The sequence below is a fragment of the Vulpes vulpes genome, chromosome 4, assembly GCF_048418805.1.
Source record: "Vulpes vulpes isolate BD-2025 chromosome 4, VulVul3, whole genome shotgun sequence".
Taxonomy (NCBI): Eukaryota; Metazoa; Chordata; class Mammalia; order Carnivora; family Canidae; genus Vulpes; species Vulpes vulpes.
In genome coordinates, this window is record NC_132783.1 from 71,519,505 (window position 1) to 71,547,396 (window position 27,892).

General features: G+C 41.8%; 1 protein-coding gene across 3 annotated transcripts; it reads right to left on the minus strand.

Moving 5' to 3' along the window:
• Nucleotides 1-632: 632 nt before the first annotated feature.
• On the minus strand, nt 633-27,674 carry MRLN (myoregulin). 3 transcript variants are annotated; one of them, XM_072755117.1, is made up of 3 exons: nt 27,550-27,674; nt 2,124-2,242; nt 633-862 (listed from the first exon to the last, which is right to left on the minus strand). In XM_072755117.1, the coding sequence occupies exon 3, from the start codon at nt 849-851 to the stop codon at nt 702-704; it is 150 nt and encodes a 49-aa protein (XP_072611218.1). In that variant the 5' UTR covers nt 852-862; nt 2,124-2,242; nt 27,550-27,674; the 3' UTR covers nt 633-701. The 3 variants fall into 3 exon arrangements, with proteins under 3 accessions (XP_072611218.1, XP_025869369.1, XP_025869370.1); XM_026013584.2 differs by lacking the exon at nt 27,550-27,674 and adding an exon at nt 13,097-13,215; XM_026013585.2 differs by lacking the exons at nt 2,124-2,242; nt 27,550-27,674 and adding an exon at nt 13,097-13,215.
• Nucleotides 27,675-27,892: the final 218 nt, after the last annotated feature.

Below are 27,892 nucleotides of genomic sequence, written 5' to 3' on the forward strand. Positions count from 1 at the left end.
AAGGACAGAGTGACCTTTGCTTTTCAGAATCTTAAAAAGCAGGAGTTCAACAGTTATATATTAACACTGTCAGAAAAGGAGGTTATCAAGAAAACAAGTAAAGAGGATTCGTTGTCAAGCAGGGTAAACGATCTCTCTTTTTCACGAAAGATTTTTAAATGTGGAAGTTCTGTTTTCTTAAAAGATTTCTTTACAGTATTTTATTCCTAACTCTATGTTTTTGTTGTTAGAAACATAAAATTCTCCAGGGTTCAGAAAAACATATCCACTTCCACACAGATAGGTGTATAAGAAAATGAAGTAAACTACTGGCATATTGTATGGAAAGATTATCATATGTTAAGCTTGATGTGTTAAAAATAGAACCATATAAAATTTCATGTAGGTATGCATCCTGAAAAAAATCACCCATAATTATACCTATAAATTTTAGTCAATCTATCAAATTACAATCATGTTTAAAAGTCAAGAAGTTTTAGGACTCAGTTGTGTAGATTTATGGGGAAAAAAATGTCAATTTTTATGGTGTTTTATAAACCCTAAGGTACTAAGCAATGAATGATATTGTTTTTATTGAAATGTCATTTTAGCTTCTAGAATAAGTGGAGATCAGAATAATATCACTCAACAAATTAAACTACAAATTTTTATTCAGCAGAATTAATGTGAAATTCACATGTAAAGCAAGAGAATTCTGCTCTTTAGGAAGTTACAATGACATACATAATAGACATAAAGTCAACAAAGATAACAAACAAAATTTTTAGAAGTCTTCCAACAATTTCATCTTCTGGACTTGTGGGAATCGTAGTAGATATTAATATCCAGTTTTTACACATCATATCCAACATGCTCTTGCTTCCTGGGGAAAAAAAAAAAAGAACAAGAAAAGTACCCTGAAATAAACATGTTTATAATCTTGATTATTTAAACTCAATGGAATATTTGCACTGTAAAGAAATAGTGATGAGGGAACATCTATACACACCTGTAACCCATCAATAAAGTAAAATACTTTCCCCTCTAATGAATTAAATTATTTCCCACCTACTCATTTTGACCACTTTATGTCATAATCATACATTTTTCTACATGTCAAATATGCTTGCTTTCTGAAGAGAAACAACTCAAGGAACTATCAAAACGACTGTTCTCTTGTCATTATCAGTAATTGCTTATCAAATCTTATCTGCAAAGTCCTTTACCATTTCTGTTGGCATCAGTGAAATTGCCATTCTTCCAACCTGTATCGGCAACATCACCAGGAAATGTGAATTTGAAGACACAGAAGAAGGCAGGTGATAAAATATTTTTTTAATTAAACAAACAAAAGGTCTTTTTCTTGATCTTTCCTCGGGATCCCCTCTCATTAGTTTGGTCACTTAATAAGATATCAAACATTTAATTTCCTCCACATTTCTGTGTTAAACAGTTTTTTAAATAACAGGAATTTCAAAAAGTGTTATGTATTAATGTGAGCTCTGTTTAGCACACTGTTGGAACATTTTACCGAATGCCTGTCAGGTAGGGGGTTTAGAACCATTCTGAACTCCTTTTTCAGGAATTCAAGGTCAAATAAATCAAGTAATTTTCAAAGACTTGCATCAAAGTTCCTTTAATACAGTCAAGTTAAAGGGACCGTCAATACTTTTAAAAAGAAGCAATATTGGGGTAGAAGAATATTTTTTGCTACTTTCACCCAGAAACCAAAAAGGCAGGTTGAGTTGTAAGAGGGGAACAGATGAGCTTTATACAGTGTTGTCTTCTCCCATTTAAGCAATCTTCGTTAATTTCTGTAATAAGTAGCCCCGTTCCTGGAGAAGGGAATGGTATGCCCCAAATTACACAGCAGGCACTGGCACAGTAAACACCTAGAATTTCCCGGACTTTCAACAATTCCTTTGGCCTATGTTTCAGAAACAAGGAGTGAGAATAATTCATGGGTTTGCAAAGTGATTCTCCTTTGCTGTGATGGCCATGGCCTCCAGTTTATGTTTGTTTAATCTGTGCCCTGAGGGGCACCTCTACTTTCCTCCAACAACAGAAAGAGACCAAAATAGGAAGTTCGGGAGAGACCAGGGAGCTGGCAAGGACTGATGAGTGAGCAGAAACCCATTTCTCACCTGCCTTAATCCCAGGTAGCGGTAGATAACCCTGCTCCTTGGTTTTCTCTCGGTAAACTCTAAGCTCTTGCTAGGACAAAGGGCATTCAGCACCGGTGGTCTCTTAGCAACCTTGGTCCCTGTGTCAAAGCACATTAAAAGGTTTTACTGGAAAGTGAGGTAGTGTACGAAGTGGAGCAGCAGAGAGCCTGCTTGGAGAAACTCTAAAACTACTTCCAACGAAGTCAGGAAGATGTCAAAAAGTGGACTTTGGAAAGAAAGTATGACAGTTTAATTTTAATTTATCACAGATTTGTACAGCTAAACACTGAACCTTTAACAGAAACATTAAGCTGGATTCTAGAGTTTTCCTGGCAAGGCAAACATTCACCATGTCTTTAAAACAACATTTCTCAGGGGTGGGAGAAGAGGAGAAATGTTTAAAGACACATACTTGAAACTAGTAAGTTCTAAAGACCCAATACACAGTACAGTGGTTATAGACAAAACTATTATAAACATTAGACTTGCTAAGAGATTAGATTTTAATTGTTTTCAACACAAGAAGAAATGATAATTATGTGGTGTTATAGAGGTGTTAGCTAATACTCCTATGGCAATCATACTGCAATATAAATGTATCACATCAATGTGTCCTATACCTTACACTTATGCAATGCTGTAGGTCAAACACAACTCAATCAAAAAACTTCCTTAAAAATTATTTAGAATATAGGGGATCCCTGGGTGGCGCAGCGGCTTAGCGCCTGCCTTTGGCTCAGGGCGCGATCCTGGAGACCCGGGATCGAATCCCACGTCGGGCTCCCAGTGCATGGAGCCTGCTTCTCCCTCTGCCTATGTCTCTGCCTCTCTCTCTCTCTCTGTGACTATCATAAATAAATAAAAATAAAAAAAAATTATTTAGAATATATTTGCTTGAATATCTTCTAGGACAACAAACAAAACTTCTCTGTCTACATAAGACCATAGTTCATGTGATCGTATGTCTGCTATAAATTCTATAAATTTTAAGATTTTGTATCACTTTTATGAACAAATTAGAAAGTGGAGGAGTAAATTTTTTCTAATTTTTTAAAATTTATTTATTCATGAGAGACACAGAGAAAGAGGCAGACAGAGGCAGAGGGAGAAGCAGGCTCCATGCAGGGAGCCCAATGTGGGACTCGATCCCAGAACTCCAGGATCACACCCTGAGCCAAAAGCAGACGCTCAACCACTGAGCCACCCAGGCGTCCAAAGGAGTAAATTCATTACAAAAGACCAGGCTATAATATTTGGTCACAAATGGAAATTATTTATTCAATATAATGATGGTGATTACAACTCTGAAATAATAAAAATGCTACTTAGAAAATTATGTTTAAATATTCAAATATGATTAAAACCCATACCTTATGATCACCCATTACACTCCTAAGTATACACCTGATGCAGGGATATCTGCACCAGGACACACATTGTTCATAATATTCTCCACTTAGAAGCTACCCAGGTGCCCAAGATAAATAGATAAATTCATACATATAGTGGAATATTACACAGTAATGAAAATTAAGCTACAGCTCCATACAAAAGCAGGGATAAATTTTACAATCATAATATTGAACTTTTAAAAGGCAAGGCACAAAAGAGGTGCTTGGGTGGCGCAGTTGGCTAAAGCGTCCAACTCTTGATTTCAGCTCAGGTCATGATCTCAGGGTTATGATATTGAGCCCCACCTCAGGCTCTGTGCTTTGTATGGAGTCTTCTTGAGATTCTCTTCCTCTCACTCTGCCCCTCTCCCCACATTTTCTCTCTCTAAAACAGATAAAATAAATCTTTTTTTAAAAAGTGTGAAGTTTGGGGTGCATATGTGGATGGCAACAGTGTAGAAGGTAAATTTATCAAGGAAAGCAAGGGATTGGCTACCATACATCAGGAGGGGGTGACTTCAGTGAGGGTAAGGGAAGGGATAGTCAGTTTGAGGCACTCCCAGCAGTTTTATTCCTTGCTCTGGGTGGTGGTTACACTGGCAATCAGTTTTTAAGCACTTATTAAACTGTATATATAAGTTTTATGTGCTTTTCTACGTGTATATTAACCTTCACAACTGAAATACAAAAAGAAAACTAAGAAATATCTGCAAATGATCACAGAGGCCAAGTTTGGAAGGAAAGACTATATGTGTTTTTTTTTTTTTTATTCTTGCTGTTTCTATTTCTCACATTTTCACTTAAAAGGATATTACTTGCTTATATAATTTTAGAAAATAAGGAAAGTAGTTTCAAAACTGCCAGGCCTCTTCCTTCTCCATATATTGAAAAGTAACATATACTGATTTTATTTTGCCAAACCAATCATTTAAACAAATATGAACTTGGGAAAAATTAAATTTATCCTTGAAACATTTTAACGAAAATATGTAGCTTTTGTGAAAAAGTATAAATTACATTATTTCAATTAAAAAGTTTCATTAATAAAATTAACTTTCCTTGAGTTCATTTTAAATTTCTTTTGCTAAAGAACATGTTCTTGTCTCATTCGAAATGCTCATGATCAACAGGAATATGGGTGGTTCTTGTTTGATTCTTCTACTTGATGATAGATCTGCTTCTAGATGTAATCCTTGGAAGGACACAGACTTGTATCACCACAAGCTTACTAACATGCTCAGATTTTACTGTGGATTACAATTATGAGTGTCATTACACTTTGATTTACATTTTGATTAGTTCTTACTTAACTAGAAGCTTTGTAATCAGGTGTTTTTTCTTTGGGATTGGACTGACATTCTTTTTTGGGGAAAAGCTATTTAACACCAGCAATTTTTAGGGGGGAAATGATTCCTAGTGTCTTTTTTATTGGATACAACATGTACCAAGAATATAAATTTCAAACAAAGTAGGACACTTCTAAGAGTATGCTAGAACATATTGAGTGTGACTGTCTCAAGACCATGATCTTATCTTGAACTAGTATTTAAAAGTCATAATTAAAATAACCTCCAATTTCTGATATAAGACATCCCAGATTACTTTGGGCTTAATAATACTTCATGTTGAAATTTCAGATGACTGTAAATAATTTATCATCTCATTTGCAATGTTTCTACCTATATTTCTTTTCCCTATTTCCAGGAGGCACTGGGAACCAATTTATTATTTTATCGAATGTTGTGCTGTCTTATCTAGTTGTTTTTTTTAATTTGTACTTATTTTATCTTTTGACACCAGGAAAAGCCCAAATAATCTAATTCAAAGTGATCTGTTCCTTGTTTCTTGAGTGGTTGAAAAGCGGTATCTCAGAAAGTAAGTTGGACAAATGGAAAGTAGTCTCTGGGCGCTGAATTTCACTGTATTCCATCTTCTTCCTCCTGCCATTATCTTGTAGGCTCTTGCCTTTAAAACCTTTACAATCTTGTTTTTTTTTTTTTTTTATGTAAAATGGGGCTTCTCAAATCAACTCTGACTTCTGCAACCATAAGAGTGGATTTGCTAAATGGCTTGGCCCCCCAGTAAGACTTCACCAATTTTTTCAATTTCTTTCCCTCTACTATTTCCCCTTATTAGGTGTGGATTCTTGGTCAAGACAAAGAACAGAACATACTTTGTAAAGTCTCTTTTTTAATCAAAAGAAAACACTTTTCATTGGATTCAAGTTTATAGTCTTAATCTCTTGGGTCATACTTCAAAAATATTTTCTTTTTTGACAAGAATGTGCTAATCCTACTCCTGTTTCCATCAGTATCTAACAGTCAAGATAATATTGAGCAAAGTTCCCTAGGACATAAGTTGGAAATGAAACAAAATTGAAATCTGTCAATTTTTACTTAATAGGTCACTTAATTAAAGTACAATAATTACCATTTATTGAGGGTCTAGCAGGTGTTAGGCTGTGGTTATATGCTATTAAAACATAGAGCAACTATCCACAGCCACTAAGTATTCTGTGCTGGATCTTGGATTCTACTAACCCAGAATTCCAGATGGCACCATCTTTCAACTACATATATTTATTAATATTTTCAAACAAGAAGTTACTTTTGAAAAGATCTATATTAAGGTAGAAATTGACCATACTGAAATGCAAATATCCACATGTAATTATTAATGACCGCTCTTCCTTTGGTCCTGGCTCCTTTGTGCATTATGTGAACTACTGGTCAATAATGCAACGGACAGTCTTGCAATTACCCTTCTGGGCGAGATAACCCTGAATTTGCCAAGATAGCTATACAACAACCAGCTGTTCATTTACCCAAATCGAAATAATCTGTAATGGGACATTCACAGACCACCAATGTGAGCTTACTATCTAGCAACTAGGTTTGCTGAAAGTAGAAGTTTTTAAAATCCTACTAGCTTTTTTATTTGCAATTTTATTCCTGTTTATCATTACTTATCTATCCAGTGATCAACCTTTGACACATTTCTCCCCCTTGATCTCCTAATGTTCGCTGGACGAAAAAATAACAAGAATGTTTTCAGGACATGGTGGTTGAGCGGTGAGTCTGGAATCAGACTGATGGTATTTCACTCAGATCTGCTATTTCCATGAGAACTTGGACAAGTTACATCAACTCTCTGTGCCTTAGTTAGCACTTCTACAAAATGGGGATGAAAATAATAGTACCTATGTCTTAGGACAGTATGAAAATTAAATGAGATGATACTTGTGCCTAGCAAGTACCTGTATTAAGCACTGGTAAATATTACCGTAACCAATCTAGTGTATTACCTCCTAGATGGTATTCTTGAATGAATCATTCTTGGGTTCTCTTTAAACACCTGAACACAAAACTGTCACACACCTTTGAAATGCAATTACCTCCTCAGTGATTCATCCTGACTTTCTCAGGCAAAATTAAAGCCAGCTTGTCTATAATATTTCCACTCACTACACTGTATTATGTTTATCTGCATAGAACACCCCATAGACTGCTGTTATTTTACTAGAAAGTAAGGATGGCTTTATCCACCCTGGCTGCCAGTACTTCACAGTATCTGACACCAATTCATTTCCAACAAATATTGATTTAACAACTGCTCTTAAAGTAAGAGCTTTTTCGGAAGACTGAAAGTTCATTTTGTTTACATGATAATTACAGCAGGAAAAAAACACATATATTAAGTCAACCTTTTCCAGCAAATATTTAAAAAGTAAAATCCCAAAGTTGGGTGCTTTCTCTTTGTCTCTATACAGAAAATGTCTCTTTCCTATAAAGTTTATGTTCGATAAAATTATCTTTTAGAAACTTGAGAAATCATATGGGTGTTATGTTGTGTTGATGTCTTTGCTTCTGTATTGGTTTTTTCCTTGTAATTAGGGAACCATGTCAAGTTGTTGGAAGGCAACAAAAATTTGGCATCAGCAATATGGGATTTTAGGATAGGAATGTCCTGTTAGGATGGCTACTGTTTCTATGGCATAATGGAGATTTGTCCCCTTAGGACTCCAGAAATGGATGCTGGTGTGGCTGAGCAGGAGACTCTTCAAATTTGAGTCATTCAGAAGTTAACTAAAAACTCAAGTCTATTCAATGATAAATGGGTTTTGTGTGTTATGTAAGTTTCTAAAATTTGAGTTCAAATTACATTTTTTGAACTAGTGATGGCTCCATTAGACTCAGCTCAAAGCTGAATTATGTGAGAAAGGAAATTTAACACACATCTGAGAAATTAATTCATCAATGGTATGTGTCTTGTGTGAGAGAAAGCTTGTTGAATGAGAATCATAATAAATGGCATATGGCTTTACACTTAAATGACTGCCAGCATGATTGTTGTACCTTGTTTCCTGCTTAAGATATGATTTCAAAGAGATTTTTCTCTTTCCAGCTAAGAAAAACAATAGTAGTAAAAGGTCTGAAATACGACACGAATGTTGGCACTAGAAAAGATATTTGCAATTTTGTAAACTTCCCATTGGACAAACGAGGCCCAGAGAAATACAGGAAGTACAGCAACTTGTCTGAGGTTCCACAGCTACTTTTTTTCACAACTACCATCATAATTGCCTCAGCAAATTTTTGACATTTGAGATAAATGGGATTCTGCATTTCGCTTGGCTATTTGGAGATATGCTACCTTCATCACCTCCCAGTTTCTTTGATTCGGGCCAGGGTCAGACCAGAGAGTCCAAAATAAAGTAAGTCACAAGTGAAAATTGAAACACTTGGCAGGCCAGAACTTGACAAAGTGGACTTCGACTGAAAACAAAAACATATGCTTTGTCACAGATGGTCAGTCAGCAAAGCGGAGCAAGGAGAGAGCTTTGGCTTTAGAGCTGGATGGAACTGGTTTTAGATCCTGGTTCTAGTCGGTGTTACTTGTAGCTTTAGACCTGGCACTTAACCTCACCTGCCACCCAAAGATAATGCCTGTCTTGCAGGAAATGGAAAGGATTTTATTCATGGGACACCTGGGTGGCCAGCTTCACGGTTGAGCATCTGCCTTTGTCTCAGGGTGTGATCCCAGAGTCCCCAGATGAAGTCCCACAACGGGCTCTTTGAGTGGAGCTTGCTTCTCTCTCTGCCTGTGTCTCTGCCTCTCTTTCTCTGTGTGTCATGAATGAACAAATAAAATCTTAAAAAAAAAAAAAAAGAAAGGATTTTATTCATAACTATCATTAGGAAAGGCCTACAAACGCTTTGATTGTAATCTCCTATAATCTTATACGGTGAGTAATTATCGCTCCTATTTCCTTGGTTGGAGAAACTGAGGAGCAGAGAGGTTAAATCAACTATTCAAGGTCACACACCAGGGATAACCAGGGACTTGAGTGAAGGGCTTCTGGCTCCACAGCCTGAGGCACTACAGTGTCTCAGGACTGGTAAGGAGGTAAGCTGAGGGCCCAGCAAGCTGCCTGGAGCTTGATGGGGCTGTGGGTGTTACAGTGAGGCTGGGGGCTCAGAAGGATGGCCCCTTCGCCACAGCCCAGCCATGGGGAGAAGAGGCTGATGAGGAAACAAATGGACCTGGAGGTGGAAAGCCCTGGAAGTGGAGGCAGGCATGCAGGCATGTGGGCTGGTTTGTCTGGCAGCACTCCGGAGGGTCCACCCAGCCCGCCAGGGGGATGGAGGGGTCCCCAGACGTGCGTGGATCTACTCTACTTCTCTTCAACTCTACCTCTGACGCTCTGTTTCTATGTCAAGGCCTCTGCGCTGTGAGCCTCCCCTGGCCACCACTGACCCTGCCTCGAAAGGTTTAAGTAAATATCTTGGCCTTAAAATGAACTATTTTTTCTACACATAAACATCTCCTCTTAATCATCCATTACCAAGACTTCTGAAGGTTGAGATTTCCCATTGGCACATTCGTGCCCCAGATAGGAGATTGTGCGCTACCCCCAAGAAGATATAAATCGCCCAGTTTATAGGCACTTAACATTAGGAAATCTTCTGGCACCAAAATAATCAAAATGTTATCAAGCTTCTCCCTGTCAAGTTCCCCAGCCCTCTCCATGAATCACAGCTGTAGTGCGCTCACCCAAGGCCAGATGAACTGCCCTGAGCCTGGCCAGGGATCAACTGCAAGGTTTCAGGAGAAGCCGGGACACGTGTTCGTGCCCCTGTGGTGTGAGGTAGTGGGAGTGAGACTGAGGGAGTTTGTTAGTTAGTTTTTTGTTTTTTTTTTTTTATCTGCAGAATTCATATAGTGGCCAACGGACTGCCACTCCAGGCTGGGGGCTGGTGAGTGGAGGAGAGTGGGGAATGTCTGGGCCCTTTGGAGTTCTAAAAAGCATCTGGCAAAATCTTTCGATCTATTTTCTGCAACACACACTCTGCATACATTCACCAAGGGCAAGTTTTGATTCATGAAGGTGCAGATTTGATTTCTGAAACCAGTTAAGTATTTGTTTGGAGTCAAGTTTAACTTGAGAAGGTAGATGGCTGGGTGGGAGAACAGAATTTCAAGTTAAATGAACGTCTGTGACCTTTTTAAAGGCAGAAATATATTTCCAGCATTTAGCACAGGACTTAGAACAAAATAGTGCTCAATAATAAGTAATGGCGGGGGGTGTGCCTGGGTGGTTCAGTAGGTTAAGTGACTGACTTCAGCTCAGGTCATGATCCCAGGTCCTGAGATACCACGTCAGGCTCCCCTTTCAGTTGAGATCTGCTTGTCCCTCTCCCTCCTCCTCTGCCCCTCCTCCTGCTCATGTGTGTGCATGTGCTCTCTCTCTCTCTCTCAAATAAAATCTTTTTTAAAAAAGGGGGGGGGGATTGGGATCCCTGGGTGGCGCAGCGGTTTAGCGCCTGCCTTTGGCCCAGGGCGCGATCCTGGAGACCCAGGATCGAATCCCACGTCGGGCTACCCGTGAATGGAGCCTGCTTCTCCCTCTGCCTATGTCTCTGCCTCTCTCTCTCTCTCTGTGACTATCATAAATAAATAAAAATTAAAAAAAAAGGGGGGGGATTGAGGAGGGGGGTAGAAAGGTGAGGATGAGATGCAGCCTTGGGACGCCTGGTGGCTCAGCAGTTGGGCGCCTGCCTTTGGTTCAGGTCTGATCCCAGGATGCGGGATCGAGTCCCACATCGGAGTCCCCGAGAGGAGCCTGCTTCTCCCTCTGCCTGTGTCTCTGCCTTTCTCTCTCAGTCTGTGTCTATCATGAATAAATAAATAAATCTTTAAAAAAAAAAGAGAGAGATGCAGCCTTTAGGTGCTGTTCTTCTATGCCTCACCAGCTCATTACTCAAAAAAGGACCAAAGGAGGAACCCTGAAAATCTCTGAACTATTTTCCAAGAATTTATAGCCTTCCAAGGGGAAGCCTAATCAAAAATGCCTGTTTTTGGTGAATCAGTCTTGGGTGTGAAGACCCTGTGAAATCTGGGCCCTGTCTGTACTTCTCACGTACCATGGAACAAGCCCATTATGACTTGTATCAGAGTTACTCATGAACTGACTTCTTTCTCCTACTATATTCAGAGGTTTTTTAAAAAAAGATTTTATTTATTTATTAATGAGAGGCACATACACAGAGAGAGGCAGAGACACAGGCAGAGGGAGAAGCAGGCTCCATGCAGGGAGCCTGACATGGGACTCGATCCTGGGTCTCCAGGATCACGCCCTGGGCTGAAGGTGGCGCTAAACCACTGAGCCACTCGAGCTGCCCTATTCAGAGCTTATTGATGTCTTGCTCACCCAGCACTATGTCTTGCACATAGTAAGAGTTAAATAAATGTGTGCATAGTGAAAGCTTGTAGAGCAAAGCAAAAATCCCATCTCCTGAATGATAGGGGAACACTTTGGGAAGCAGGAACTCTCATCTAGGCATGAGCCCAGTCAGCAATGGGGAGGAACCAGTCCCTTCTAGCCACAGAAGCAGACAACCAAAAGGAAAATTTTAGAATACTGGCAAAACAGGCCAGTTTATGAAAATACTAGCTTACACTTTGAAATTGTTTTGGGAGGTTTGCCAACTTCATTGATCTTAGCTAGAGCCCAATGTCCCGAACTGCTAGGTATGCCATCCTCCAGTGCCTATCCTCACCACCCACACAGCTTGCTCAGCCTAAAGATGAAACCAATTATTGTTGCTACCATTTGCTTTTTTTTTCTTCTTTCTTTTTTTCCCCAAGATTTTATTTAAATTTAAGTTAGTTAACATATAGCATAGTCTTGGTTTCAGGCGTAGAATTTAGTGATTTATCACTTCCATATAACGGCCCAGTGCTCATCACAATACGTGCCCTCCCTCATGCCCTTTAGCATTTTGCCCATCCCCCACACTTCCCTCCATTGTCTCTACCATTTAGATTATTATTTTCCATCAAAGACCACACTGGGGGCTCTAGATTTGAATCTGAAACAAACAAGAGGCAATTAAGAAGATTCAGGGGACACCTGGGTGGCTCAGCAGTTGCGCCTCTGCCTTTGGCCCAGGGCCTGATCCTGGAGTCCTGGGATCGAGTCCCACATCGGGCTTCCTGCATGGAGCCTGCTTCTTCCTCTGCCTCTGTCTCTCCCTCTCTATCTGTGTCACTCATGAATAAATAAATAAAATCTTTTTTTAAAAAAATAGAAGATTAAAGACAAATTCCAGTGAGGGATTTCATAAATAATGTTACTATACTTGGCTACTTATACACATTATGAGTTCAACCCAATCCCTTCTAAAAGAGCTTATGACTCTCATTTTACAAATGAGGAAACTGAGGCTCAGAGAGGTACTTGCTTAAACTCACACAATTTGTTAGTGCTCCAAGCCAGGGCTCAACACCAGGATAGCATCTACCTCATTCCTGTTTGTGGTAACACCTCCCTTCCACATTCTGTTGAGAAGTGTGATGCACCTGTTCAGGAGCAATGAATATACGTAACCAAAGCAGGAAGCTGCATTAGTCCCTGGTCCTGAAGAATGATTGGATTGTCTGGTTTCAGCTGAGCTCACAAGGACGGAGCAGGGCATTGGCCTTTCTGAGCTTCAAGGTCCTCCTTTTCCAGACAGAAAACACAGTGACCTACTTTTCAGGACTCTCAGAAGCAACCATTATAAAGGAGGCTGCAAAGACAAAGCCTTCAGCTGGAAGAAAACAAGAAGGCAATGAATCACTGGAACAAGACAGGTGCCGTGTCTGAACCAAAGCTCAAACATGGTAGAAAGACCAGACCCACACCTCCTGTGTAGCTCCCCATGAATATACCTGCCCTGTGTGAGATTTCCCTTTGCAATCACTGCAGTGACAGGCATACCAAGCCTACCACCAGGCGTGGCCGAGTAATTTAGGAATTATGAATCCTAGCTTCTTCTCCTACCTTCATTTAGCCAGAAGGAAATGAGAGGAATAGAATTCCAACTCATTAATCTGTTGTGCAACCAGCCTCGTACAAATTGGAGGGATGTTGAAACCCAGTGAGGGGAAATTGGCTGCATGCGTCTAAGTTTTAGCTTACTATATTCTCCCCCTACCACAGGCAAACAGGAGTTATACTAAACTTTCCTCCCACATCAACATTTTTAAATGTCACATATTTTAAAAACCGAAACTTACTGTTCAGGGGCTCAATAAGCGAAGTCCAAAGTCAAGGAGAAGATCTCTCTTTTGTGAAAAACACCATATGCTCTAGGTGGATCAGGAGACTCGCTGGGCTGTTATTAATAACTGGCTGAGAGCTTGATGAAGAAACATGAGCCAGACTGTCACGGGAGGAGGCAAGTGGAAAGGAACTGACGGGCACAGGTGGGATAAATTATAACAAAAATATCCTTAGGCCCATACAAGAGCTCAAACAACTAGCTCCCCCGCCCCAGCAATCAATAGACCCTTATGTCAAATGTTCTGAGAATTAAACAATAACTAACATAAATGTCATCTGACTCTCTTGGAAAACACCATGACTCATTTAATGTTATACCATCCTTTGTTCTTCTGAGCAATTATTTTTTTTAAGATTTTATTTACTTATTCAATGAGAGACACACAGAGAGAGAGGCAGAGACACAGGCAGAGGGAGAAGCAGGCTCCCCGCAGGGAGTCCGATGCGGGACTGGATCCCAGGATCCCGGGATCACACCCTGAGCTGAAGGCAGACGCTCAACCACTGAGCCACCCGGCGTCCCACTTCTGAGCAATTCTTTTCCGTGGATATCTGAATATCTTTTCAAATTTATACATTTCGCTTTGTTTACTTTGACTTCTCTCTGTTTTTAAAATATATAAGCAAATGGATTTTCAAAGGCACATTATCATTTTGCGATCTGTTTACCTGTGAGCAAATCAGTCTCTCCCCCCTTAAGGAACCCAAAACAATCCCATGAAAAGTGTATAAGCGAAGTGTATGTGTGGGCAGGGAGGGGATGGGGAACAGATCTCAGAATAGTATCATAAAAGGGAACCAGTAGACTTAAGGTCTGAAGAATTGACAGCGCATCACAACCTGGCTGCTGGTTTTGAAAAATTATATGTCAAAAAAGCCCCAAAACAATATACCTCCCTTGTCCCCAACAATTGATGGTAAGTGTTTGGGTCATGAACAGTATGCTTTCAGACCTAAATTATATTAAACACAGGGTCTGCCTGTCTGAAACGTTAAAAGGAAACTGATCATTAGACAGTTATGGAAATACAGAAGGATACAAATTTAAGTGAAAAAATCTTGTCAAATCACCACATTCTTAAAAGTCTAGCTCCCTGTCACCTTGGCTCAAGCCTGGTAACTGCCTTTTTTTCCAAACTAAAGCCTTTTTCACCAAACCCTGGGGATGGGGAGATCAAAACACCTCACTAGAGACAGTGGAGTGCTATTTTGCCAGGGCAACTGTTAAAAAGAAAAAGTAATACACCAGTGACCGCCAGTTTAATAGATTGTTGAGAAGGAGTGGCATTGAGAACAGGGCCTAAAACTGTTTAATTGCCCACTGACCATTTACAATTCTTGCGTACCCACTGAATATACGTAGCTTTATAGAACACAACAGGGATCCCTGGGTGGCACAGCGGTTTGGTGCCTGCCTTTGGCCCAGGGCGCGATCCTGGAGACCCGGGATCAAATCCCACATCGGGCTCCCGGTGCATGGAGCCTGCTTCTCCCTCTGCCTATGTCTCTGCCCCTCTCTCTCTCTGTGTGACTATCATAAATTAAAAAAAAAAAAAAAAAAGATTTAGAACACAACATGCATGTACTACTGTAAATACATTATGTACATCATAAAACATGAGTGGAAACTTTTATTTATTTTTTATTTTTTTTTTAGTGGAAACTTTTAAAAGATGAAATTTTAAAATGGACATTCTAACAGTTTTTTAAAAGATTTTATTTATTTATGAGAGACACAGAGAAAGAGGCAGAGACACAGGCAGAGGGAGAGGCAAGCTCCCTGCGGGGAGCGCAATGCAGGACTAGACCCCAGGACCCCAGGATCACTACTTGAACCAAAGGCAGATGCTCAACCACTGAGCCACCCAGGTGCCCCCCTAATAGTGTCTTAACACTCCTCAAGGGTCATTTGTAAAGGTCCCTGGGGGCACAAAGATCCCACTCTGCAGATATCTGGGGATGCTTCAGAGCCCTAGCTTACTAAGTACTGTGGGTTGGATCGTATCCCTCAAAAGGATACATTCAAGTTCCAACCCCCAGTACCTGTGAATGTGGCTTTATTTGGAAATAGGACCTTGCTCATGTAATCAATTTAAGATGAGCTCTTACTGGATGAAGATTGGTATACTAGGCCCTGACCCAATGGCTGGTGTCCTTAGGAGAGAGGGAAATTCGGACACAGAGAGACACACGGCAAGAACACCATGTGATAGAGGAAACAGACACTGGAATGGCACGTCTACAAGCCAGGGAACACCACGCACTGCTGGCAGCCACCAGAAGTGACGAGAGAACAAGGAAGAATCTTCCCTTAGTGACTTCAGAGACAGGATGGCCTTGTGGACACCTGGATTTGGGGCTTTTAGCTTCCAAAATGGAGACAATAGATTTCTGTTGTTTTAAGCCACCAAGTTTGTGGTCACTTTTACTGCAGCCCTAGAAAGAGAATATATTCATTCTGTGACATTAGCAACGTGATGTTAGTAATGCTATTTACTCTCCTTGTGCCTCAGTTTCTTCATCTGTAAAATGGCATTTGAAAGCTCTGCTGATGTAATCAGGTTGTTTTGAGAAATAAGTGACATAAGGCATGCCGTGTCCTCAGCATGGCACCGGGAACATGCTAACAATAGCATGTTACACTTATGGAAGCTTTATGAGTGAGGACGGGGGCTCGCCAACTTTGGTGGAGCAGTCACTCACCACTCAGAAACTTGTGTCTCAGGAGGAGGGAGAGCAGTTGCAGGGGCGTGAGATAGTCTCTAGATCTTCTGGGAATCTAAAGCTTATGCTTGATTACCCAGATCATTCTTAACAAGATAAAACATTGAAATACTAATTATTAAGCATAATTTTAAGACTTTCTATATTTTGGTCTGAATGTGTTGATTTTTGCTCACATTGAGAAGCTGTACTGTAAGGATGTATATGGCTATAAAAGGTTAGGAGAGGGGCAGCCCGGGTGGCTCAGCGGTTTAGCCCAGGGCATGATTCTAGAGTCCCAGGATCGAGTCCCACGTCAGGCTCCCTGCATGGAGCCTGCTTCTCCCTGTACCTATGTCTCTGCCTCTCTCTCCTCTCTGTGTATTCTCATGAATAAATAAATAAAATCTTTAAAAAAAAAAAAGGTTAGGAGATAGATGTTCATAAGCTTTGCTACAAAATGTTGATGTAGAACAGTTCACGATTATGTACCTCACAGTTATCTCCGGGAAATAGAACTTACTGTGGTTGACAGTTAAGATCAATACATGTGAATGAGGCTCTCTGGGAGAAACAATTGCAAAGAGAATACAAGGTGTCCAGGATGTACACTTGTTATGGGAAGGAGAGTAGATTTGTCCTAAAGTAATGACTGGGTGTTTAAGAAGGAGGAAGAGGAATGTGTAGGGCAAAATCTGAATGGATACAGAAAGTTGTATCCAGAAAGAAAGAACTTTCTGTGTACAGAAAGTTTCACGGAGAGGGAATTGTATTTGTCGTGGTCAATGTTGGCCAAAGTTTTGATGGTCTTATTTGTAAGTTTTTCTTTAAAAGAGCTTTAGTATCAGATATTATACTAATGCAAAACTAAACTTCTGTCTCTGTTAAATGCATGAAATTGTCCTACTTGGGGAAATAGCTAAAGTTCTTTATGATCATGTTATTTCCTTTTTAAAAATTAATTAATTAATTATTCATTTAGTTTTAGAGAGAGAGAGAGAGAGAATCTTAAGCTGGCTCCATGCCCAGCGCAGAGCCCTACTCGGGGTTTGATTTCATGACACTGAGATCATGACCTGAGCCGAAATCAAGAGTTGGACATTTAACTGACTGAGCCACACGGGTGCCCCATAAACCTTTTATTTTTTAATCTTTTTTTGTCATTTTAATTTTAGATTGATCTTATTTTATTTTCCCTGCCACAGGAACAAACACATTTCATTGCCAATTGCATTATTTTTTTTTAATGAACTCTAATCAAATCTCTCACTTTTGAAAATTATCATTAGTAAACTAATCACAACCATTTTAAGGCTTTTGTGTTCTACAGATGGTTGGTTCTATTCTAATGCTTTCCTTAACACATTTGCAAACCAGCTACAAGCCAGAATGCTCTGACCCTGACAAAGGATGGTCTCAGAGCCACAAGGGAAAGGGCTCAGCCAAGTACCCTTGAGCACAGATTTCTAATGTCATCGCTTAAACAATTTGGAGACCATACCACTGAACTGGATCAGGATTTCAGCACTAACAAGGAAATTAATGGGTTCATGAGATTGCTAATCCAAGATGAAGCGGAACAAGCATTACCCAGACCTGAGTGAGCTGATGAGGGATGATTTTGTTTTGTTTTGTTTTGAAATTTACTAGTCCTTTAATATTTTGTTTTCTGGACATAAGGAACTCCTTTTTCTTTTCTCTTAACCAGCTATAAAAATTTTGAAGTCTGTGTTTTTGAAAACATAGAAATGAAACATATCTTTCTCTCTCTTGTCTGATTCCTCCAGAATTTGGAAACTCTTACTGAGTATTCTTATTTTCATGGCAACAGAACTATTTGCATAGGTTTAATAAGAATCTGACCTCTTTATTGATAGGATATAATAGGAAACATTGGTTATAAAACCAAGGTTTTGTCCAGAATGTTACATTTGAGAATTAATTAGGTGTAAGCAGTTGTTAGTTTTAAAGAAATAAGGTTGAGTTCTTAGAGCCAATGTTTATGAAACCCTTTTGCGAAAACCAGCACATTTCCTGGCTTACAGTGTTCCCAGACTTACAGAGGAGTACTATGTTCTCTTCCTGACAAGCTCAGGATATGAGCTGACGGACCTTGAGAAGAGAGGAATTCACTCAAATCTATGTAATGCAGGTGAAATCTGATGGTGAGTTCTTGGCGTGGCATTCAAGCCTCGAGAAGCTTTGAGAAGTCCATTCTGGGGGATGCCTGGGTGGCTCAGAGGTTGAGCGCTTATCTTTGACTCAGGGCATGATCCTGGAGTCCCGGGATTGAGTCCCTCATTGGACTTTTCACAGGGAGCCTGCTTCTCCCTCTGCCTGTGTCTTTGCCTCTCTCTGTGTCTCTCATGAATAAATAAATAAAATCTTTAAAAAAAAAAAAAGTCCATTCTGAGATTTCTTATGAAAACTTCCAGCAACACAAATTGGATTTTAAAACGCCATTCTTGCTGCACCTCTGTAAATAATCAGGTCATATATAATGAGACTAGCTTTATTTTATGATCCAGAATAATCTCTCCTTGTGATTATCTTTGATCAAAAGAGGGATAATTCTGGAGAGAATTTTTGTTTTTCAGTGGAAAACAGTAGCACATCCTGTGGGTTACCAGATTTTGGCCCTTTTCATTGTTTTTAAGCTGGTTTGAGTCTCTTTGTAGATAACTGATGGATATAAACTCCTGCAAACTGAACTAGGTCCTATCAGCTTTTACACATTGTCAAACCTTATTAAATTTCTGATTCTTTTATTTTTCTTCAGGATCTATCTACAACCATTTGAACTAACATTTCTAATTTATCTCTTTCTCTCTTCTCTTGGCATTGCCAAGAACTAAAATATGACTGACTAGATCCTCCTTGGAACTTTAGGTTGCCTTGTCATTGGCTTTTACCCCCAGCATCTGAGGAAGTACTGCAATCTAAAGCTTCTGTAGACCTCAGAAGACTCATCCCTGCAGCAGCCCATGCACAGGCCAGATTCCCCCTGGAAAAGGTACTGTCTGGGCTACCAAAGAAGTCTGGTAAAATGCTCAGGTCATGTGTGCCTGCATATAAATACAAGGCAACCAAGACCATGGACAGCATTTCCAAGAGCATTGACAGCTTCAATAAATTCAATGAGCAGTGCTGGATTACCTCCTGCCTCTTGGAATCTTCTTGGAATAGACACCCCCAGGGTGCAACTCCTGGCTCTTTACCTAAAATAACTATATATATTAATATTTCTCTATTTCACTCTAGTCATCCTTAAAAAGCCTGATCAGTAGGATTCTACATCAACTGATCTTAGCCACTACCTCTCAGTAGATGATTTAACTGATTTTGCAGAAGTAACACCAATGAGAGTCTTCAGGAGACTATTTTTTTAGATGATTTTTCCACTCAGGAGATTTAAGAGTACCTCTGAGTTGTTCAGTGATAAATGATATTTATTCATCTTGAACAAAAGAAGGGACTGACAGGTGGCTGGGTGGCTCAGTCAGTTAAATGTCTGCCTTTGGCTCAGGTCCTGATTCCAGGGTCCTGGGATCAAGTCCCTGTTGGGCTCCCTGCTCAGTGGCAAGCCTGCTTCTCCCTTTGCCTCTGCCCCTTCTCCCCACCCCCAAATAAATAAAACCTTTTCTTAAAAAAGAAGTTATTTAAAAAAAAAGAAGGCACTGACAATGTTGAATATTTTTAAAATTTTGATTCTAGTAAAAGGCACACATCATTAAATATACCATCTTATTCATTTTTAGGAGTACAGTTCAGTTTTGTTAAGTGCATACCCACTGTTGTACAACCAGTCTCCACAACTTTTTTTGTCTTGCATTCTTGAATCTTTATACCCATTTGAAAACAACTTCCCACTCTTCCTCTCTTTTCTCTGGTAACCATTGTGCTACTTTCCATTTCTATGATTTTGACTAGTCTAGATACCTCATGTAAGTGGACTCATACAGTATTTATCTTTTTGCCACTGGCTTATTTTACCTAGCACAATGTCCTAAATATTCTATTAAATGCATTAATCATGTGTTGTTTATCCACTCATCCATCAGCAGATGATAATGTTGAAATTTACCTGAGCCCTATGTTCCTAGGAAACAGTAGTCAAGAAATCCCCCTACACTTTTGTGCTTCAAAATGGCTTTCTGCAAAGAACCAGTTTATGTGACTTAGATATGACCCATGGATGCCCGTCTGTTTGCCTAAGACAAGAGCAGACACAGACTCTCCAACTTGCCCTTCCTTGTCTCATCAGATGATTAGCTGAATTGTCTGTCCCCACCAACCGATCTGGATGAAATAATGACTAATGTGACTCAACCAAACTTTAGTCAGGCTTCTCCCCTACCTATAGCCTCTGGACTCTGACCCTCAGGTCAGAATACAGAACAGCCTTTCCTGACTGCACCAGTCTGCAGTAACTTTTGAGACTCTTGCAGATCTTCTGTTCAGAATGTTCTCCCCATTGCAATAGTCTTTTCAAATAAAATCTCTCCATATCTTAGTCTGGATTTGTTCTTATTTGATTGGGGTTAGTGGGAAAGTGCTGAGAGGTGTACCACTAGATGCAAACTTTGAGGACCATGGCTGCAGTCCCAGCCTTGACGCGGATAATAATTTCTTAATCCCATTTTATAGGTAAGGAGGTGGAGCTAGAAGGTGAGGACGTGCTGGCAGTCACAGCATCATGACGGAGTGGGAATCCGTGCTCTGATCGCAGACAAAACAGTGCCCTTTCCAGCACAAACGTGCCTAATCTTGGTCAGTGTTTGCAGATGATGAAAACATTCTCCAATATTCCAAGGAAAGGGAAATGAATCCAAGAGTGAAAAAAATAAACAGGATACCCAGAGTTCAAAAGAATCTCTTTCAGTCTGTGGAAATGAATGAAAACCATCCAGATGAGAACAAGCAAAGGCTGTTTATTCAGAGGTTGTTCTAGGGAGGGAGTAGGCCACGATCACTTACATTTGGCAGAGACTTAAAGGCAGGCAGAAGACTGGCAAGGGTTTATAGTGGATAAAAAGAAGGCTTCAAATGTGCCCTGACTGGGAGGCCTGGGGAAGCTGTAGGTAGGCTAACTAGAAGTGGGGAGTCCTATGTGACTGCTTAGGGATTGTATGGCTTTCTCTTGCTGGTCCTAAATTGAAGTGGATGCAAACACTAGGGAAGCTGTCAGTTACTGAGTCTTGGCTGTTTGGGGCTGTTTGCCACAGGGGTTATGGGTTGGCTTTCTGGACTGGTTACTGCTGCGAGCAGGTTGGCTTCCTGGGCGGATTGCAGCAGGTTGTGGGTCAGGGTTCTGTTTTTATGTATAGTCTGATCTCTGTATATTCATTCTGTCCATCTCTCAGGGACTCTACATTCATAAGAGGCCTTCGCACCAGCCCTGCAGATGATCCCACACTCAGGCCAAGGAGGGCGGCAAGAGGCTTTCCGCTTGCGTAGGAGAAAGGCATGTAGTGGCTAAGTTCGCTTCAACTACCTTCCCCCACATTGTCTCTTTTTAAAATAAAAGTTGAAAAGCAGGGCCTGAGCATCATCTTTGGCTTTCCAGGGCTCACAGACAATTCACAGATGAAGACCCTCCTACTTAGTTTCTATTTCTTATGTGGTTCACAGAATCTCAGAAAATCCAAAGGACTTCAGCAGTCTCCTCGCATGGCCCTTATATGTAACAGATGGGGAGAGAGAGGCCCAGAGATCACAGTGTTTAGGTCTAATTCTGTTGAGGCCTCCTTGAGGCAGTAGAGGGACAGGATGTCCTTAAGGAGCTCAGCCAGTGGGTGACATGAGTACATAAACACACTACTCATTTCCCGGGCCTACCATGCACTGCCTCAGCTCTGAGCTCATAAATGCTGTTCCTTCTAAAGTCCCTTTCCTTTCCCTAATTCCTCTCTGTGAATTCCCTTTCACCCCTCAGTTCCTAGTTGCAGCATTACCTCCAGGAAGACCTTCCACACACGCCATCCTCCTCAACACACATATGTCCCCAGAGAGTGCCCTGTGCCCCCCTTCCAGGGCTGAGCGTACTGTTCTGTGCCAGGGTCGTTTGCCTCTTTTCCTCAAGTAATCAAAAGACCCTGAGGACCACTCCTAGATCTAGTCTCTGTTGTCTTGTTCCTAACCGAAAGCAGCCCCCCTGACATTTGGAGATGTGCCACTCAGAGGGGAAAGACTTGGCCAATGGGGGGGTGGGGGCAAGTCCCAAAGGAGAAGTGAACTTGCCAATGAGTCAACGGGGAAGGGTGTTTGAGGCAGAGCTCTGGAGAGGAGCAGAAGCTTGGGAACAACTGGGAGTGGGTATGGGGAGGGAGCAATGGCTGGCAGCTTGCTTCTTTGAAGGATATGGGACAAGGCAGAGGCGGCCAGACCTGAAAGTGACACTTGAGGGCTCAGGAGCTGGGCACATGAGGTGAAGGGGTGTGGGAGGAGGGGTTGGGGGATCAGGACGGGAGGCCAGAAAAGCAGCTGGGAAACCATTTCTTACAACAGCCCCGTGGACACTCAAGACAGATCTGACCTGGGGCGGGAGTGGAAAGGAGAAGCATGCTTGAGTCGCATGCAGCAGGTATACGGTTGGCCAGATGTAGGGCCTGGCTAGAATTGGGTGGGGAGAGACTGTAGGAAGTCCAGGACACCAGATTCCTGGTTTAGGCAGCTGGGTGAGTAAGATATAAAAATTCAAGGAGTTGATGAGTCTTTCCTATGTATCAGACCCAGAGCTAGATTTTGATGCCAAAGATTCTGAGGAATTGGTCCTGGGACACAAGGAGCCAGCCAGTGGCCAAAGGAGACTTGAAGTTCTTTCAGGTTATGTACTTTCCAACACTACCCTATGCAATCTGAGACATGGGTCCTTCCCAGGGATACAATTTCTGACCCACACATCACAGCTCTTAATCCTGCAGGACCAACGAGGAAGGTTCAGACACAGAGGGAGTAGGGAGGGGGCACTGCAGAGCTGCCAGGGGGGGTCCACACCAAGACAGGGAAAGCGGCTTACCTCCAGCCACCTCCCACTGGCGAATCTCTCTTACTCCATGCATTTTGATGCAAAGATGTTACATAAACCTTGCCTCTAATTCCCATTTTTATCGTTGCGGACAGATCTCTAATGTTTCTTTTCTAAATTTTAAAAAGGGTTGTGGTTTAAAACTGAAATAATGAAAATAAATGCGGGGGCATCTGAGTAGCTCAGTGGTTGGGCATCTGCCTTCCGCTCAGGTGGTGATCCCAGGGTCCTGGGATTGAGTCTCCTATAGGGCTCCCTTCTTCTCCCCCTGCCAATGTCTCTCTCTGTGTATCTCTCATGAATAAATACATAGAATCTGAAAAAAAAAAAAAAAAAGAGGATGGGTACTGGGTGTTATGCTATGTCGGCAAATTGAACTCCAATAAAAAAATAAATTTAAAAAAAGAAAAAAGAAAAGAAATCCTATTGGAATTATGTATTTGAGCTGTTTTTCAAGTACTTTTCCCCAATTTTATCTCAAGAAGTTATTTGGGTTTTTGTTATTAAGGAGAGAACCTGGCTTGAGAAACATATCTTGAAGGAAGGAGTCAGTGCAGTTAGTAAGAAAACTAAGCAAATCTTGCAGCAGTACCTTTCGAGAACCAGCACGACCCTCCCCACAAGCCCCTGGCCCCGGGGGTGGGGGGGTTCGGAGCCCCGGAAGGGGGTGCTCCTCAGGCTGCAGGTTCCCAACCCCCGGGGCCGCGCTGGTGTCCTCATGCAGCAGGACGCACAGGGGCCCGCGCTGAGGGAGGGGCCTCTTGCAGGAAGCTTCATGTGGGTGCAGGTAACTGGCAACACGCAACTGCCCGCACGTCCTTGATAACATTTGCCAGGAAGCTCACTTCCTGTCCTTAATGAGCCCCGCGTTTCCTAAAGCACGGAGACCGCCTGGGCACGGTGGGGGGCCGCGGGGAGGAAGTGACAGCCATCAAAAGCTTTGCCCATGGTCCCTGCCCTTTGCAGCACCGCGTGGCCCAGTTTCCGTTTCTGGGCACGTCGGGGAAGTTAGGTGGCGGGTGCAGCAGCGAGTGGGGGGCGGGGGTCTGCTCCGGGCCTGGAACTGCTGCACCACGTTCTGAAGGCGGTGAGGGCCTAAGAATCCAGCACCTACCGGATTCCTTAAGAAAGCACAGCGCTCCAGAGTTTATAAATGACTCAGAAGGATCCTGAATCTTACATATTTTGGACGTAGCATTCACACAGCGCCACTGCCAACAGAAAGTAAGTGGCTTTGGAAGACAGCAGCTGCCTTTTTTTAATTGCATGTGCAGAAAAGAAAAACTTAGAGATACGGCAAGCTAAATGGACATCCACCCTCAGCACGCAGTATCATGACAATCCTGCAGTGATGAAGCCACAGGATGGAGGAATCACAGCAGCAGTTCTCATATCTTGAGGGCTTGTATTGGCCTAAGTTCCAAGTCCCTGTTCTGAGAGCTTCACATAGAGGAACATAACTGTCCCACACAATCTATGAGGGAATATAAGGAAATGGATGCAGAGTGCTTATGCAATTCATCCAGGGATCCTTTTTTAAAAAAGATTTTTTAAAATTTATTCATCTGAGAGAGAGACCGAGAGAGCACAAGCAGGGGCAGAGGGAGGAGAAGCAGGCTCCCGGCTGAGCAGGGAGCCCAACATGGGGCTCGATCCCAGGACCTCAGGATCATGAGCTGAGCCGAAGGCAGACGCCCAACCATCTGAGCCGCTCAGATGCTCCAGAATTTCATCCAGTGTCTGACATCAGGCACTCAGATCCCAGTGCCCATCGATGTTCTCACCTATGTTTTCAAGATATACATGAGTAGCTAAAACAAAAACACATTCTGATGCAAAACAAAGAAAAGAAAAAAAGTGAAAAAAAGGAGCCACCTCTCATATCAACTGAATTGTTTAATCTGTCTCCCTGTTGCCAGGTTGGACAAGCCAGTAAATCCTGGAGAAGGAAAATGCTCAGAAACGGACTAACCTGGAGAGGTTGAGATGGATGAGTTGCTAGCGCCCTCTTTCAGGTAGGCTCGGCTTTCCTTCAGAAACATAAACGGGCTGATCCAAGCTTATAGGTAATTCCATTTATCATGCAAAAGCAAACATGAGTGCAACCCAGGGTATGGGTTCATGGATATTTCAGGTCAAGCTGGCTCAGGGTTTGAAAGGTAAGTATTTTCCCTGTAACCCTTGGAGGGATTCTCAATGCATAAAAAAGGACAAAAACATGAGTTATCTGTGCTTTGTCTGAATGGTAGTAATATCTATCTAACAAGTGAACATCTTGAGGCCAATTTAAGGCGCTTGTTTTCCTAAAGCACACAGAGAATAAATAACATAAAAAAAGAACCTGGTTTTAAATGCCTTACAAATAAAACCGCTCCTCTCTTCCTCCAAGCTGCTATAATTCCCATCTCAGTGATGCAGCTCTGGATCACTGAGCCAAACTGGTCTCTGAAGGATATTCTTTAGGACCAAGGAAACCTCGGACCTCTTCAGATGACGGGATGCACCTCGAAGACAGGGTTCCTCACATTAGGAAAGTGACTGGAAGTCTGAGTATCAGTAGAATCTAATCCAACTTCTGTGCTTCGTGGCTCAGTGGTCACTGTCCGAGACTCCAACCCAGTCAAATCAACAAATTATACCCTTGTGGAGAAGTTAGGAGAGTAGAGAATATTAGAGGTTTCCTCCACCCCACATTTCTTTATATTTAGTTTTAGTAAACCATTTGATTTCACAGCCAAGACAAAATAGGTGATGATCCCTTTAGAGAAGGAGCCCAGAGAATCAGAAATGGGCTGCCCACATCCATGTGGCCATTGAAAATTCTTTCAAATTACTATTCTTAAGCACTGACCTAGGGCTAGTGAGACAAGCAAATTAGAAGCTTCTGCAAAGCTCTGAAGTTGTTAAACTGGGTATGAAGCCCACCTGAGAGCCAGGCACTCAGAGAATTTGGCAGGTCACCTTCATTTCTGCCCCGTCGAGCTATCCACCTGGGGTTATACGTGCATAATCTGAAGGGCTCATCCAGTGAGTCACAGACACTCACCACAGAGAAAAGCCAGCGATTTTAAAAGCACCCGAAAGTTTAGCTTCATATTTCCACAAGGATTGAAAAGCAAAAGTGAAATAAAGCCCAGTGATTTCCTCTCTGTCGTGTCATTCTTGAACCTAGGTCGACTGCTGGGGGTCTCTCGATACGTGACCAAGTATAGACTGGTTCTTTAGAAACCTCGTTCCTGATGTATGTTGGTCAGGACTCCCAGGCCAGTTATGGTCCCAGAGCTCCATAAGGTCATCCTAAGACATGACAACATCACATCCCGACTAAAAATTTGAACACCCTTGGACAACTGCAAGCAGTGGCCTTTTCCAAGCAAAGGGAAGCCCCCACCACGTGAGCCCAATTATCAGTGGAAACGTGTCCATGGGAACAAAAATGTGAATAAAGGAGAGAACATGCCAGGTGTCTAACTTTACCAGGATGTCAAGTCACTTGCTCAGAGTCCACAGTTCACAAAGCCATACACTTGTTTTCCGGACAGAGAACTTCTTGCCACGGTTTGCGTTTTGGGGAGTGATGCATGAAACACTTTCACTTTCTTGCAAATATTAGAGTTTCCTGTGGTGGCCACTCTAGCACTGTCTCAAAACTCCCTTTATCCTGTCCAGCCTTAAAAATCTCTGGATCTCTTCCCTTCTGTTTTTGAAAAATTTATTGTGAAAAATCTTACACATACCAAAGTAGAGAATACAGTCATCTGTCATGTAATTTAGACAATCAGCATGCTGCCCATCTTGTTTTATCTACACTCACATGCCCCTCCTCGTCCTCCCCCCAAAAGTTATTTTAAGGAAAACCAAAATATCCTATCATTGCATTTTTAAATATTTTATTTATGGACTTCAATAAGATGTAGGTCTTTCAGAAATATCTATTTCTGGATAAGAAATAGGCTGAATGTATTTTATACATCAATGAGAAGTAGGAAAACATAACAAAGCAAGACTGAAGAGATCTAGAAACTCCCATTAAGTCATGAGTCAGGCAAGAGTTAGTCCACCTCAAAACCACATCTTCTGTTGCTTCAAGCTCTGCCCTTTCCAGCCGCACTCTGTGACGTCTCTGGCAACCTGTCACTGCCCGGATGGCTCTGCTGAGTAAGCCTTTGGACTCAGATTTAAGGCGAAAGCTCTGCTCAGCACATAATCTGTCTAAGGCCCTGGAGAAAGGTCTCATGGTCAACCCAGAATCTTGCCCAGAGGGGTTTCTGTTTCTGTGGCCGTCCCTGGCACCTTCATTCCAGGGTCCTGACACTTCTCAGGGATCTGGGGCCCAAGTTCTCAGGGAAATAGCTACTGACTAGGACAAAAACAAAAAAAAAAAAAAAGAAAAAAAGAAAGAAGAGAAAAGAAAGGGAAGGGAAGGGAGAGGAAAGAAAGGGAAGGGAAGGGAAAGAGAAGAAAAAAGAAAATAGCCATGATACCATCATCATAGCCAGAAGAACAATTAACAGTTCATCTTTCATAGCAACTAACCGGGGAGAGTTAACCCATTTCCCCTTCCATCCGAGCATTTGGTCCCTCAGATGCTGGATGCAGCCTGGAGACAGACAGGCGGCCTTGCTTGGAGAGCACAGTCCCCAGACACACAGACACACAGACAGTCAGGGACCTCACCAAAGGCAGTTCACAGCTTCCTCTTCCCTCCAGTCTGAATCTCCACCTTTTTTGCTGCTCTTTCTCCAACAGCTCCCCAAGGATTCTGTGGCAGTGGCCAAGGTCCAGGCTCTGGAATTCCTCATCTGCGAGGCATGGCTCACAATGATGAGTTCACTTTGTCTCCATATTTCTTTTCCATCAAGAGATCCCACATTCTAGAGCCCGATGACTTGGGCCTTGCCGCTTGACTTGGGCCTTGCCCAAGGTCATTAAACGTGTGTCGGTTTATAGTCCAACAATAGGGAGATGCTGGGCAGCCTGTATGTTCTAGACCGGCTCCCAAGCAGGAAGAACGCGAGTT